Consider the following 15,602-nt stretch of genomic DNA (forward strand, 5'->3'; position numbering starts at 1 on the left):
TTGTCTGTGTATGTGTATGTTTTACTCTAAAAGATTTGGTGTCCATTGACTGCCATTAAATGACTGACAGACTGCAACGGTTTGAGTTAAAAAATCTTTGCTTGTGTTCTACTCAAGAAACAAAGTCACCTACATCTTAGATGCCCTGGGGGTAAGCAGATAAACATCAAATTTTCATTTTTGGGTGAACTATCCCTTTAAAACACCAATGAATGTACAGAATCTGGAGGATTTTTCCACAGAAGAGTGGGCGGTTTAACTGTTTAGGACAGGAATGTCCAATCCTGCTTCTAGAGAGCCATTGTCCTGCAGAGTTTAGCTCCAAACCCAATTAAACACACCTGAACCAGGTAATCAAGGTCTTACTAGACATACTAGAAACTTCCAGGCAGGGGTGTTGAAGCAAGTTGGAGCTAAACTCTGCAAGTGGCCATCCAGAACAGAGTTTGGACACCCCTGGTTTAGGACAAAATAGTAGTAAGGGCATGTAAATATTTAACAGTCATTTGTATGAATATATCATTACAGTTATGATGTCTTGTGGATTATATGTAAGTGTAAACATCTAATATGTAAAACAGCTCATTCAGGACATTACTAAATAACGCTAATAGACAGACAGATAGACGCTAATTTTTGATTAGTAATATGCTAAGAATTTCATTTGAACAACTTTAAAGGCAATTTTCTCAATACTTTGATTTTTTGCACCCTCAGATTCTAGATTTTCAAATAGTTGTATCTCGGCCAAATATTTTCTTATCCTAACAAACCATACATCAATGGAAGTCTTATTAAAGGTCACATATTGTACACCTTTTTGGAGGTTTATTTTAACTGTTGATGTCCTTAAGAATATATATATTTGCGGTATAGGTGCCAAAAAACATCTCAATATATTTTTACAGCCCCTCTCTTAGGAATTCTGTCAAGAACAGGTCGATATTTGCCTGTCTAATTAATATTCATGAACCTCTCTTTTGATTGGCCTGTTGTTTTCTGAGTGACGCATGGCCAGGCCAACCACAGGTAACTAGAGTCATGTATGCTGTAGCCTGCTGTGGCTTGGTGATACTCAACAGGATGTTTCAGAATGGAAATTAATGTTGTTGTTTTGTTTTTTTTAACACGGATTGCAGTAAGGTACGTAACTATTGCTTTAGTAAAGCCCCTTTCACACTGTTCGTTAATTCCTGAAAATTGCCGGAAAGTTGCCAGAGTGCCTTCTGTGTGAACGCAAACACGTCCCGGGATTGATTCCGGAAACGATCCCGGGTTGGGAACCTAGTAACATTGCTGGGATCAGTCCCGGAACGAGCGCTGTGTGAACAAAAGCCAGAACCGATGCCATGTTGTAGTGATGATGCACATTATCGTGCAACACTTCACGACGAAAAAATATGTGCAAACTGCAATAAAGCAGAGAGTTCCTTATTATCCACGCTGAAGCGCAGATCTTTCTGCAGTTTCAGTTTAGTGCAATGTACACGTCCCATTACACATCATGTCTTTACGGGTTGTGTGTAAAGCACGCACAGATTCTGAAAAATCACTGTGTAAATGAACCAAAACAAATAATTCCGGAACAAATAATGGGACATATTATTCGTGTCTTTCCGGAATCGCTGTGTGAAAGAGGCTAAAGCTGACGTGCTACTGGTCTTTTATATTAATGTTGCTCGGAAGCCTGTGTAATGATGTAGTTTCCTGACATCCATCGACAGCATCGAACAGCGATTTCTCGACTTGTTTTCGTGTTGTTGTTGCTTAGCAATGGAATGGACGCGATGTTGTCTGGATTTTTGACAAAAGGAGGGTGGGACGGTGGTTGGTGCTCAGGGTGGTGACTGAAGGCGGTGACTGAGTAGATCGGACGTCACATTTTTACCGAAGTCACAGCGGCTCGTGAAAAGGCGCATCTTCTTTATGCAGGCTGTGTGCATTTAACTGTGGATTGACTGTTTTGAAACTGATATGGTAGTTACATAGCCCCTAGGTCTTAGTTATCATGAAAAAAGCCAGGAAATTTCGGTTTTGACAATATGGGACCTTTAAAAAAAATTGTGGTCCAGGGTTACATATTTAGAAGTGTGATTTGTGGTCACCCTATTTTAAAACAATGCCAGAAAAAGCCTAGGGAAACAAGGCATGTGAAACACTGAGCAGTTCTGCCATGGATAGGACTGTTGCTAATACTAAATGCATGATGGGGGAAACAAGCACCGGAGCAGCAACTATCATTGGCTCCTGTTATGAGTCCACTGAAAAAAAATCTCTAGATAATGTTGGACAGAAGCACAAACACCAGTCTAAGGACAAATGGGGACGGGGTCTTACCTCAAAGTCCAGCTCAGAGTACCGTACTCTTTTCCTCTGGGGGAAGGGGGAGGGGGAGAGAAGACACCATCAATCACAACTGGACATCCTTCAGCACCTGAGTAAACTGGCGCCCATGACGCATTTGTCTCATGCAGGTGCAGTGAGTATATAATACCCCTCTGACTGTAATGTGCTTTTCCAGTGAGTCTTTTTATGTTTGGCTTGAAACTGAACACAAGAAATGTGTATTTGCCTTCAACAACAAGTGGGTGTATGGCGGGTGTATTTCAGCAAAACAGAAGTGCATAACAATGTCCATGTAAAATAAAAAATATATATATAAATACTATAATGTGTACTTTCCAAATCATACCTACATAATTTTAAGCTATTTAAATGGCATCTTCATGTGGGTCACTAAAAATGTCAAACCGGCTGGATTGGGCCACTGATTGGATAGGATTTTCCTTCATAAAACAGCATAAGTGATGATATAAGCCTTTGATTAAAATAAATAAATGAAGTTACTCTGTGAGCATATAATGTTAACAGCAGAAGCTGTGGTATGTTAGAAAATGGCATAATATTTTTATAAATGTCTCAGTCTGTAAACATCTCTAATCTTCTGTAAACACCAAAACCACTTGCTCAGTAGGAACTTGCTTAGTTTTAACAAAATTTGTTTGTACCTCGGCATGGTGCACTTTGCATAGTAATGTACAGGATCTAAAATTAACTTAATGCCCCACTCTGCGAGTCAGCTGAGAAGACCAACCGGCAATAAATGTTTCTTATAGGCCCACAAACCTTTTATTAAAGATCTTTACAGATTTTCAACCAGCTTTGTATTGTTATAATATTGGTAGTATATGGAATTAAACAATGTGTACTCTTTCTCCAGCATCTAGTTTTTTTTTTTGTAAAATGTAACAAAACAAACTTGATTGAAAATTTTGTACTTGGAAAATGGGATTACTTAGTGACCTTACAATATAGGTCACTCATAGCAACACATATGGGACGAGCCAATCTGTGTCTCTCAGTGACATGACAACTGTCACAAATATGTGAAAACCTATTGTGGTAAATAATTTTTTTCCCTCATATTTTCATTTAATTCACTAATACAAATAATAGGACACACATAATGTTGCCTGATGGAGTTCTGTAGAAAAACATAAAAATTCTGATCTTGTATTATAATATAATAATATAATATAAGTTTACATACACCTTGCAGAATCTGCAAAATGTTAATTATTTTAACAAACTACAGTAAGAAGGATCATACAAAATGCATATTTTTTTTTATTTAGTACTGACCTGAATAAGATATTTAACATAAAAGACATTTACATCTAGTCCACAAGAGAAAATAATAGTTGAATTTATAAAAATGACCCCGTTTAAAAGTTTGCATACACTTGATTTTTAATATTGTGTTGTTATCTGAATGATCCACAGCTGTTTTGTTTTTTTGTTTGTTTTGTTTAGTGATAGTTGTTTATGAGTTCATTGTTTGTCCTGAACAGTTAAACTGCCCGCTGTTCTTCAGAAAAGTTCTTCAGGTCCCACAGATTCTTTAGTTTTTCAGCATTTTCCAACAATGACTGTATGATTTTGAGATCCATCTTTTCACACTGAGGACAACTGAGGGATCATATGCAGCTATTACATTTTAAGGTTCAAATGCTCACTGATGCTTCAGAAGGAAAAATGATGCCTTAAAAACCAGGAGTGTAAACTTTTGAACGAAATGAGGATGTGTACATTTTTCTTACATTTGCCTAAATATCTTGTTTTTTTATTTAATTTAGTACTGCCCTCCATAAGCTACAGGAGATACTTATACGTTACCCAGAAGACAAAATAAGTTACATTTACCCTGATCTCAAAATTTAAAAAAATGCATCTTTTTTCATCTAAAGCATCAGTGAGCATTTAAACCTTCTGTAATAGCTGCATATGAGTCCCTCAGTGTGAAAAGGTGGATCTCAAAATCATACAGTCATTGTTGGGAAAGGGTTCAAATACACAAACATGCTAAAAAACAAAGAATTTGAGGGACCTGAAGGATTTTTCTAAAGAAAAAGCAGGCAGTTTAACTGTTCAGGACAAACAAGGGACTCATCAACAACTATCACTAAACAAAAAACAAAAAAACATCTGTGGATCATTCAGGTAACAACAGTATTAAGAATCAAGTTTATGTAAACTTTTGAACAGGATCTTTTTTTATAAAATAAAACTATTATTTTATCTTGTGGACTATATGTAAACATCTTTTATGTGAAATATCTTGGTCAAATAATTAACATTTTGCAGATTTTGCAAGGTGTATGTAAACTTTTGACTTCAAATGTATATGGAATGTAGTTTTGTATTGTAGTTAGTGTCCATTAAGTGTCATACATGCACCTTATAGGGGTTTCCTACCCTGTAAATGAATCCTAAAAGCAAACAGAATATTTCCATTTAGTGTTGTGATTGAGGCTTAAAATGACATATTATAACTGCAACATCCTATAATAAAAAGAGTTTGAGTTCTTCAGAACACACTGACAAATAGAGTTAACCAACAGTGTCTGTACACATTGTGTGGCAATTTGTCACAAGCTCAAACTCACAGAACAGAAACCAGTCAAGACCTAGGCCTATGCTACTGTGCCACTCACAGAGGGAGGATGAGACTGTGTCACGTTGTGTACCTTTGTTTAAAGTGTGAGAAGTTAGTTGTTGACAAAGTTACTTCAGGTGTCATTGGGTGAGTTAGGTGAGAGGAAACCAAAGCACTACAGACCCCGCCAGTGTTCAAGACCAATAAAATATCAGGAACTTTAGTGGCCCCAAACTTATTATACCAAACTTGAGTCAGTGAGTTCTTTAGAAGAAAAGTTAAAAAAAAAGCCTTTCCAGCTTGATGATTGATATGAAAATAATACACAAAATGGTACACATAACCTTCAGCTGCATTTTGGGCGTAGAGGCACTTAGGACTAAATGTGTGAGACAGAGAGAGATGAAGAATGAATGAGAAACATTTAGTGTATTGTACTTTATAGGTAGTCAGCTGTCAAAACATTAATTAACTTTTTAAAGTCAACATGAAATTAACATTTTGCTTCCATTATGTGATTTATTTAAGAGTGAATGAGGTACTCAAGGATGAAAAATGTCAGACAAAAACTTGACTGATGATTTATTTGATAACATTTGAATAATTACTGGTGATGTTTATCGCTAGGACAAATCACAAATCACTATTTTAAACCAACGAACCAAGCTTAAGCACCTCCATTCACTCATCATTTGTAGTTTCATACCCTATTTTGGTTGGTAAGGTGAGCTGGAAAAAACGTTTCTTTATTTATTTTACTAATAGTAATAGTAATAGTATTAATTCTTACATTTTGATGAATAACAGTACTTTTTTAAAGAACATTTTATGTTGACTTTAAATTTGACAACTGACTTTAGTTAGAAATTCATGCCCCAGCCCTGAGAACTATATGAAGGAGACAGAGAGGGAAGGTTTTGTGTCCGTTAATGAAGGAGTGCAGGCTCTCTCAGGCACTTCCTCTGGCTGTTTCTCTCTCACCATCTGCTGTTTCTCCTTGTGGGGCTGTAGTGTAATTATAGAGAGAAGAGCAACTGCACACACACGTACACACACACCGATGCAGTCACTAAGTTGTGTAACATCATGTTGACAGGGGACTCTGGGTATAGAAGGCACACCTGAATGCATTTCTGTGACTGACTGATGAGAGAGTTGCTAGATGATCAGTGTGTATGGCGTCTCGGGGACTACAGATGATATAGTGTCATTCGGCCCAGAAATCAAAGGAAACATTACTAATAAGATAATTCAGCCTTAGTTTTGTTGTCTTATAACACCTTAAAAGTATTCACCCTCATGTCTTCCCAAAACTGACTTACTTTCCTCAGCTGAACACAAAAGAAGACATTTAGGAAAGCAAATGTGGTCCAGTGTTGTTTTGGACCCCACTGACTTTCAAAAAACCCTCAGTTTCTGCTTTTGTGTTTCACTGGAGAAAGTCATACATATTGGGAATGACATGAAAATGATGGCAATTTTCATTTTTGAGAGAACTAGGAAGAATTTGTCTGTTGATAGCTAGGAATGTAGGGTTTGTGTGTTTGCAATCACTGCATTCATGCTTGGTTTCACGTTGGTGGAGATCTGACATTTTCCTGCCATTATGATTCTTTGTGCTACATGGTCCCCAGTTCCCTTTTTCCTGGCAAGCATGCTAGGAGATTACAACACTATTGTGCTCCTAGGTTGTATGCCAAAACTACAAGCCGCAGGTGGTTTCCAAAATACCCTGGGATACTAAGCAGTAATGGTAATAGGCCGGCGTAGGCAAGTTTTTGTCCTAGAGAGCTGCAGTCCTGAAAAGTTCGGCTCCAACCCTGTTCAGGTATGCTTGATTAGGGTTGGAGCTGAACTCTGCAGGACTACAGCTCTCTAGGACCAAACTTGCCTACCTCTGTTCTAGATTGTAAAAGAAGGAACCCCTTTTTTAACCCTTACTTACTTCCAAAGATCCAGCTGAGAGGCTGGTGTTGGTGCTGCCCAGGTTTCGGGGAAGGGTTCTGGTGCGTTCCACTGTTCCCGAGGTGAGGATCTGCCGGACAGAGGGACGATTCTGCTTGACCTGCAGGGTGTGGGTGTTGGTGTGGGAGTGCGTGTGCCCGGTATGGGCCGGCAACTGTTTAAGTGTGCCGTAGGAACGGTTTAGGTTCATGCTGATGTGGTCCACGGCTGCAAAGTCTGCGGGGTATGCCTCGCTCTCTGCTGGATGCAGAGTCATGGGTGAAGGGGGTGGAGGAAAGGGAGGGTCGTCTACTGTAATGTTCAGGGGCTTCCCCTCATCCTGGCCTGGAGGAGGGGGCTTGAGACTGACTGTCCGACGTGGTAACACCATGTAGTCCCCTTCCCCACCCCCGCCACCAGCTGAATCCTGGGTGGAAGAAGGGTTTGGTCGGGCCCAACCTATTCCACTCTCAGTGCACAGGTAGATGGGTCCAGATCGTTGATGCTGACCTTGTTGCTCCACATTAACCTCCTTCTTTAGCGGCTGCTCGCTTAGCTCATTCAGGGGACCCAAAGGAGGTACCTGCACCAGGAGGTTAGGGGGCGGGATGTTCCCAGGCAGACTGCTGAAATTAACACCTTCCTGATGAGCCGCCAACTTGGGGTCATCCTCATCGTCCAGGGAGATGCGGGATAGAGTGCCAGTTATGGTAGCAGGGTTGCAGGTGTTTACCTCCTTAAAGATGACTGAGGTAGGAAGGAGAAAGGAAGAGAGAAAGAGAACAGATAGACAGAAGTGGGGAGGAAGAAAGAAAGAGAAGCAGAGGTCGAGTGCACAAGATCACACAGATGGACGGAGCGGCAAAGAGCAGAGAGAGAAACCGATCGTAACAAAGTTGGATGACGAAACAATACATGACAGAAAAGGAAAGGGGTGGGATGGAAGATGGTTACACAGGAGTTCCCAAAGGTATAGAGTCCAGATGTTTTGGAGAGAGGTTGAAGACAGATTGATTTGAGTGGATGCAGAGAGAATGTGATCGGTGGAGGGAATGATGGGAAAAGAGAAAAAAAATGAGCTCAGTTACAGTGCATGGAAATGGAGTGTGTCAGCGCAGAGGTATTACAAATATTTTCAGGCAGGTGAATTAGTATCCAGGAGTCTCGGCATGCAAAAGTTGGACGGTTGCAAAGGTTGGTGCCCCAGAGGTGTTACAGTAGGAGTAGGAGTAGGACTTGAATTAGGTAGAGTTAAGAAGGAAAGCCATGCACAAATCAGCTCCTCTAAGAGAAAAACCATCAGCCATAATGGCCTAACTCTTTTATACATCATTAAAAAAGGTCACATTTAACAGCCGACATAACTCAGTCCAAAAGGTGAAACAAAAAATAAAACAAGTGCATTTAATAATGTACTTTTAAAAGGAAATAAAAAGGAACTTTCCTTTGATTTTGTCTTGTTTTTGATTTTATAAGGTTGAGGTTATGGCAATGGTAGTTTGTAATCTACAAAACTGATCAAAATGTTTGTTTCTGTTTCTATAATGTTGAGGTTACAGACCAAGATAAGTTTGGACTTCAATAAACCTGCCGTGCCAACACTGCAGCACAGCCTTTTTCTTTATGAGGTGAAACTAGTAACACAATCAAGCTGGTTTAGTGTTAAAACTAAACCAGCCAATTGCGGTTCTTGGAACTAAACATTCCAAGCTAAAATTAAAGGATTAGTTCACTACTGAATTTAAATTTCCTGATAATTTACTCAACCCAGTGTCATCCAAGATGTTCATGTCTTTCTTTCTTCAGTCGAAAAGAAAGAGTTTTGGAGAAAACATTTCAGGATTTTTCTCCATATAGTGGACATCAACAGGGATCAACAGGGTTGAAGGTCCAAATTGCAGTTTCAATGCAGCTTCAAAGGGCTCAACATGATCCCAGATGAGAAATAAGGGTCTTATCTAGTGAAACGATTGATCATTTTGTAAAAACTAGCCCTGAGTCCATGCATTACGTAGTCACGTTGGAAAGGTCATGCGTGAGGAAATACTGACCCAGTGTTTACAAAGTGAATGTGCAAAGAAAGTCAAATGCCCTTTACAAAAAAGGTAAAACAACAATTTTGGAAAATTTTCAGTTAAAGGAGAAATTAAGATGGAGTTTTTGGCCCTACCCTACCTTTTTGAACCGAAATGTACAAATGCAAGACTGCACATGAACTTTCCAATGTGATTACATAATGCGCAAAGTCGCAGACTAGTGCAAGACAAGCATTTGCGGTTGAAATGTATATACATTTAGATTTTTTTTTGGACAATTATCAATTGTTTCACTAGATAAGACACTTATTCCTTGGCTGGTATCACACAGAGCCCTTTGAAGCTGTATTAAAACTCCAATTTGGACATTCAACCCGTTAGTTCCCCATTGAAGTCCACAATCCTGGAATGTTTTCCTTATTTCTTTTTTCGACTGAAGAAAGAAAGACATAAACATCTTGGATGACATGGGGGTGAGTACATTATCAGGTAATTTAAATTCAGGAGTGAACTAATCCTTTAAGTCCTTAGTATGCTGAAGAAGATAAGGGTATGACAATCAAAGAGCAGACATGCACATTTTGTATGTCAGTTTATGCAAAACAACAAAATACTATAGTCTAACACAAATGACATACAAACAGGAATGTTCTAACTTAAGAGTGAGACTTACATGGGTGTCCTCTTTCTGCAAGTGAGGGGGAGACAAGGATGTGCAGGATTAACTTTACATGAACAAACTTTACTGCATTAGAACCAGAGCAATGTGAAAAACAAAATGGCGAGGGAAGTGCAAGAATGAGAAAGCAAAGAGGAAGGACAACGATACTGACAGGCAAAATGGAGGTCCCAGAAGTACTCACCTGTTTGACACGCCAAGTCCACGTCTTTCTCAAAGTCCGTCTGTGTAGGTGAATGAAGGACAGAGGAGAGATTACTTCAGCTTGTTATAAACAGCATGCTATCCACAAGTGAACTAAATATATAGCTGCCAATTCTTGATCATTTACATTTGAGTCATACGATGAAGGGTGGAGCTGAACGCTTTTACAGTTAGCCAGTATATTGTGGTGGTTAAAGAGTCCATCGAAAAGAAACAAATTGTTCCTTTTTGCAATCACCACATAGTGTTTCGACAAAGTACCAGTCTAATGCAACACATCTGCAACACCTCTACAATAAATAGCGGCTCCCTTAGCACCAGTACTAATTACAATGAACCAAAGTGAACATAAATTAGCATACCGCAGCCTGACACAGCTGGGCTTGACTTTCCAAAACAAATAAACGGATATTATTTTAAAAGAGAAGGGAAGGACTCTTTAAAAAAAAAGATACAGTACAATGGACACAAACTGACTGTGTCCCTCAGGGTAAACAGAAAATGTCCGTCCCAGAGCAGCTCTTTTTAACTCCAGGCCCTCATTGGAATGCAGTGTTGGCTATTGCTGCCAAAAGAATTGACTCTCAAAGGAGTTCAAAACAAAGCTTTAGTCAGGGCATTACACTGTGGAATAATTTTAGCATGCCCTAGTGAGAGCAACTTGTATCTATGCATATACCTGCATGTCGAAGTTAAAAGGAAAAGCCATGAGAAAAGAAAAGAGACCTGCGACTATGCAAAACTTTTACTGCACAGCCATGGAAGCAGTTACTTTGCACTAAATAACTTGCTGACAGCTAACCACTTATCTAATTAGCTGGCTAATATGCTCACGCTAGGCTGTCAGCTAGACTCTAAAATTGACAGCACTAACTCTAAAGCAAACACGTGCAATCAAGCACATTTCAGAGACGTACGGTCATGTGATTTTGCTCCAAGACAAGGCTCTGGCTCTGGTGGAGAATGTGGGCATGGTTGTGGTTAAGCGTATGCAAGTGGTTGTGGGTGTGGTTTTTGTCAAGAGTGTGGTTCTGGTGGATATGGTTGTGGTTGTGGGCATGGTTGTGGTTGAGCAGGTGGGTGTGGTTTAGAGTCTGAGTGTGGTTCTGGTGGAAAATGTGGGAGTGGTTATGGCTATGTCCATGACTGTGATTGGCCAAGGCTAGAGGAGGGTGAGCAGGGCAGGTTTGGTGACAGCCTTGGCAGCACCCAGGTGAATAGCGGAGTGAGCCGCACTGCTCCTGACTGTAGAGGCTTTGTCGGTGCGGGCACCTCTGCCGGCAAAGAGGCAGAAAGGTAGGGAGAGAGAGAAAAAGTGAAGGGTGAGTTGAAGAGAGAGGAAGCGGAAAGGTGGAGCAGACCTGCAGGGCGATGATCCCTCTCATCCAAACCGATCCACACACACACTTGGAGAGTTCCTGCTGTAGTTACCATGGTTACATGCAAGTCTAGTCTTTGACATGAACAAATCACTGCAAGGCACTGGGTAAAGGGCTTAAAAACTATATGAAAATAAGGTTTTAAGTGCTAATTATGTTAACTGACATTCTTGATTGCTTTCTTGTATTGGATATAATTACTGGCAATTTTATTCATAACTAGTTGAGCTAGTTGACATTTCAATATGTGCAATGCTATTTAAAAAGCTTCTGATTTTAGTCTAACTCAACACAGATTGTATAACTTTTATGTACAACCCAGACTCTTTGGAAATATTTGCCTCTACATACATTTCTGCAACACTGTAATTATGTACCTACTGCATGGTTTGTTGCAGTTTCAAAGTGAAATATTCAGAGTGGTGCTAAAACATACACTCAATACGTGACTGTGGCAAATTTTTTTCATGTTAGTACATGCATGTATTTCTGTATTCTTATTATGCTGCTTGAGGTATGTATTGCGGCTGTTCAGAATTCAATTATCTGGGGAGTGTCCCTAAAGGTTAAAGGGTTAGTTCACCCAAAAATGAAAATTAGCCTATAATTTACTTACCCTCAAGCATCCTATGTGTATATGACTTTCTTCTTTCAGACAAATCCAAGTTATATTAAAATTATCCTGGCATTTCCAAGCTTTAGAATAGCATGGGTGGGTGTTTCTCTTCATCAGTCCAAAACAAGTCCAATAAAGTGCATCCATCCATAATAAAAAAGTGTCCCACATGGCTCTGAGGGGTGAATAAAGGCCTCCTTTAGCAAATGTATGCATGTTTGTAAGAATTATTTATATTTCAAGTGTAATAATCACTTTATTCTAGCTTTTGCCAACTGTTCGTACACGGAAGCACTTCCGGGCAGATGATGTAGGATGTCGGCATTGCCCAAGCACATGTGAGTCTCGCACAAACCAACATTTTTTTTACAGAAGCAAAGAAAGCTAAGTTTCCTTTCTTTAGCAAAGTAAAATCAGTCTCCTCTTGGTTTATCAAAATAATCCCAAAATTTTCTTTATAAATCTTCATTTTGAACTTGCGCATTTGCAAAGCCGTCTTCGGAGCTTTTTCTGTGTACAACCAGCCAGCGCAAGCTAGATTAAAGTGATTCCTACCTTCTTTTTTTTTTTTTTTACAAAAACACATTTATTGACTACAGGAGGCCTTTATTCACCCCCCGGAGCCATGTGAGGCATTTTTTATCATGGATGGATGCACTTTATTGGACTTGTTTGGACTGATGAAGAGAAAAACCTGACAATGCAATTCTTAAGCCTACTTGATAGTGTTAACAAATGCAAAAGTGATATAAAAATGCATTTGTTGATGCAGCCGTGCTATTTTAACTTTCTTATGTGGATTGGAGCTGTTTTGTCAAATCATAGTTTCACAGGGTTCGTACTGAAGCTTTTCCTCACCCAAAGTGCAACACTGTATCGTGTGAGCTACCAAGCAAACCTGCTTAATTAGAAAACTCAAGCTGTATATGTGATTACAATGTACAAAAGTATCAGTTTTCAAATTGTGCAGGATGTTAAAATTGTTTTGAAGCCATAATATAATATTCTGTAAGTAACTATATGAAAATTAGGTTTTATTAATCAAAAAAAGGAGAAGGAATAAAAATGGTCAGAGTTTTACTGCCTCTAGTGTTCATTTCAACTGGAAAATGCAGTGATTCGTACATATAGGTATGTTTTTTTTTTTAGTTTTGCAGATACAGTATGTACATAAAGGCACGTATTTCCAATGAGCCAATGTTATTCATCTAAATACTATAAATTGAACAAAATGATTTTAACCAGCAGCCTTCTCTAGAATAGCTATTCATATACGGTAAGCCACCTGCTCTGATTTACAAACCAAATCTGATTTGAAACATAACTGCCCAGTAGCCTGTGATGTTTTAAAAAAGGGAAAGCTGATAATTTGAGAGTCCCATGTGAGATGAGATGGAATGGAATGCTATTCACCATGATCTGCACCTGGCCGTTCTTGCAGGAGTCTGGAGAGTTTTCACTGTCGTCTTTGCAACCACCCATCCTGCAGCGCACTGCGTCCTGCACCTAAAGATGAGAAGACATGGAATACAACCAGGGTGACTCACAGAGACATTAATTAAATTTAAATTAATACAACTTAAATCCATTAAGTCAATGGCATACTAATATAAAACAAGAAGGCAACTAAACAAATGCATTTAAAACTCTCTAAGGATGTTCATGCACCAGCAGAATATGTTTGTCAGTCCTGTTTGTGTTCATACACAAATTCAGGTATGAAAAAGAGCATCACACATATTCTATAATAAAAGTGACCCGTTAAAATTTCAGGAGGCACAACTGAATTTTGAAAGTGACTTTGGTTAGTATGTGCAACATGAATGGAACCACAGTCGACGGTTGTCCATCAAGCTTGTGCTTTGCAGGTGTCAATCACTAATGCTAGGGTTGTCAGCCTTTCTCGGTTTCTGAAAAATGGCAGGAAATTAGGTAATGTGTGGTCAGAGAGCAAGACAAAAGATATTTCTGGCAGAGGGAATACAAAGAAAAGAAAAATGGAATGTTGTCAAGACTGATCAGAGAAGATAAAGCAAGAGTGTCCTAAAATACAGACAATTTTTTTTTTGAATAAGTATTAAATTCTTAAAAGGGAACCCTGGATTAAGACTTGTATGGCTTAATATCCAACATATAACGTAAATGATGTCTCTTACTAAAATATGAAGCAGAAAACCTATAAATGATTTGGGTTATTCAAAAAGTCCACATTGTTTTAGACATATTTTGGACTATGGTGGGTGCCATTATTTGATGACGTGAAATGGTGCCACACAACCTAGAAAATAAAATACTGATACGATGCCACATTGTGTGGCTTTTGGTTTTAATTTCCAGTTGAAGGGCAGCAAGAGAGGCGATATAAGTCTTCACAGATTTCCTAGAGATAAGAAGAGAAGAAACAATGGGGAAGATGCTTTTGGATGAATAAAACTTCCTAAAGACCCACGTGTTTGTTCTCTTTACTTTAGCCCTGATGCCTTTGAGGCTTTTAGTAGACAACAGCTACTGAAAGAGCTTACAAACAGTAGAGACAAGAAATGGTAGATGCCATCCTGGCAGGATGTAAAGATGCTGACGCTTGCCATGATGCCGCAGCCACTGAAGGAGTTTCTTAGCACCAACTTCACTCGATATCCGGGAGCGTTTAGACTCCTTGTGAGGAAAAATCAATGGTACGGCATTTGGTTATCCATTATATCCATTATATCCAATATCCATTACCACCTGTAAGCTCTTTCAGTAGCTGTGGTCATTGTATCAGTATTTTATTGTCCGAGTTGTGCTGTGGTAAAAATAGCAAAAGGTAGTGCCAGTAGCTCATCGAGTGCAAAAATTTCACGTCATCGAAACAACTGCCACCCCCCATAGTCCAAAATATGTATAAAACAATGTGGGTTTTTTTAAATAACGCAAATCTTTCAAGGGCTTTTTACTCTGTATTTCAGTAAGAAACATAGGTTGTTATAATAAGCCATACAAGACAATACCTGGGGTTCACTTTAAAATAGTATTTTTACTTAAAAATGTTGGTTTTAGGCAATCAGTAAGTTAGAAGAAGAATTTAGTTTAATTAAATTTTTTTTTATTTCTTCTTTATTATACTCAATCACTGCATAACATGTGACTATTAGTGATTCCTAAGACTATTACATCATTATTAGAAAGAAGGGTTGAATATCTTCTCAGCATCCTGTGTTAATTCAAACATGAAACTATTGATGACAGTAAATATCCTACAGACACTAGCAGCTTCTATATGCTCAGGAGGATCTATCGGTTTAATCTCGTTATTTTAGTAATCTACAGAGGCTGCCTGTATGTGATTTCTCATAAAACTTTCATATTAGTTTATATTCCTGAGTGACAAACATTGCAGTGAGCCTGTTTGCATTTCCGCAGGAGGAGTTTACATAACTGCAGATGCACAGGCTCTACAACAATAGGGAGGAAGACACTCCCTTTAATCAAAAAAGAAAAAAAAAAGACAATGTGATAGGTTGTTTCCCCTGACGACAGTGTAGCCTTAGCAACGGGATGCCACTCATTTGCATACAGATTTATGGCCAAAACGCCTACGGAATGACCAAGTGAAAGCACAGTGTTTCCTAACTGGGAAGATCAGAGCTCATGTTGCCAACAAAAAAACATAGCAGATAATGGATTGAGATTTTCTTAGACTGTCTGGATGCACAGAAAAAGCCCCTCTCAGGTGATTCAATCACAAGAGGACAGACATAAATACAGGGGTAAATAGACTTAGAAATGCACTCAATTACACAAATACATTTTTTGACCCTGCATAGAC

General features: G+C 38.9%; 1 protein-coding gene across 1 annotated transcript in view; it reads right to left on the reverse strand.

Moving 5' to 3' along the window:
* adgrb2 (adhesion G protein-coupled receptor B2) overlaps positions 1-15,602 on the reverse strand; it is a 341,301-nt gene that overhangs the window by 28,123 nt on the left and 297,576 nt on the right. Inside the window, 5 exon segments of the mRNA XM_073821334.1 lie at positions 2,338-2,373; positions 6,882-7,627; positions 9,590-9,604; positions 9,780-9,819; positions 13,208-13,300. Of these exon segments, the coding sequence (XP_073677435.1) occupies positions 2,338-2,373; positions 6,882-7,627; positions 9,590-9,604; positions 9,780-9,819; positions 13,208-13,300 (930 nt within the window).

The sequence above is a fragment of the Garra rufa genome, chromosome 17 (assembly GCF_049309525.1).
Source record: "Garra rufa chromosome 17, GarRuf1.0, whole genome shotgun sequence".
NCBI classification, from domain to species: Eukaryota; Metazoa; Chordata; class Actinopteri; order Cypriniformes; family Cyprinidae; genus Garra; species Garra rufa.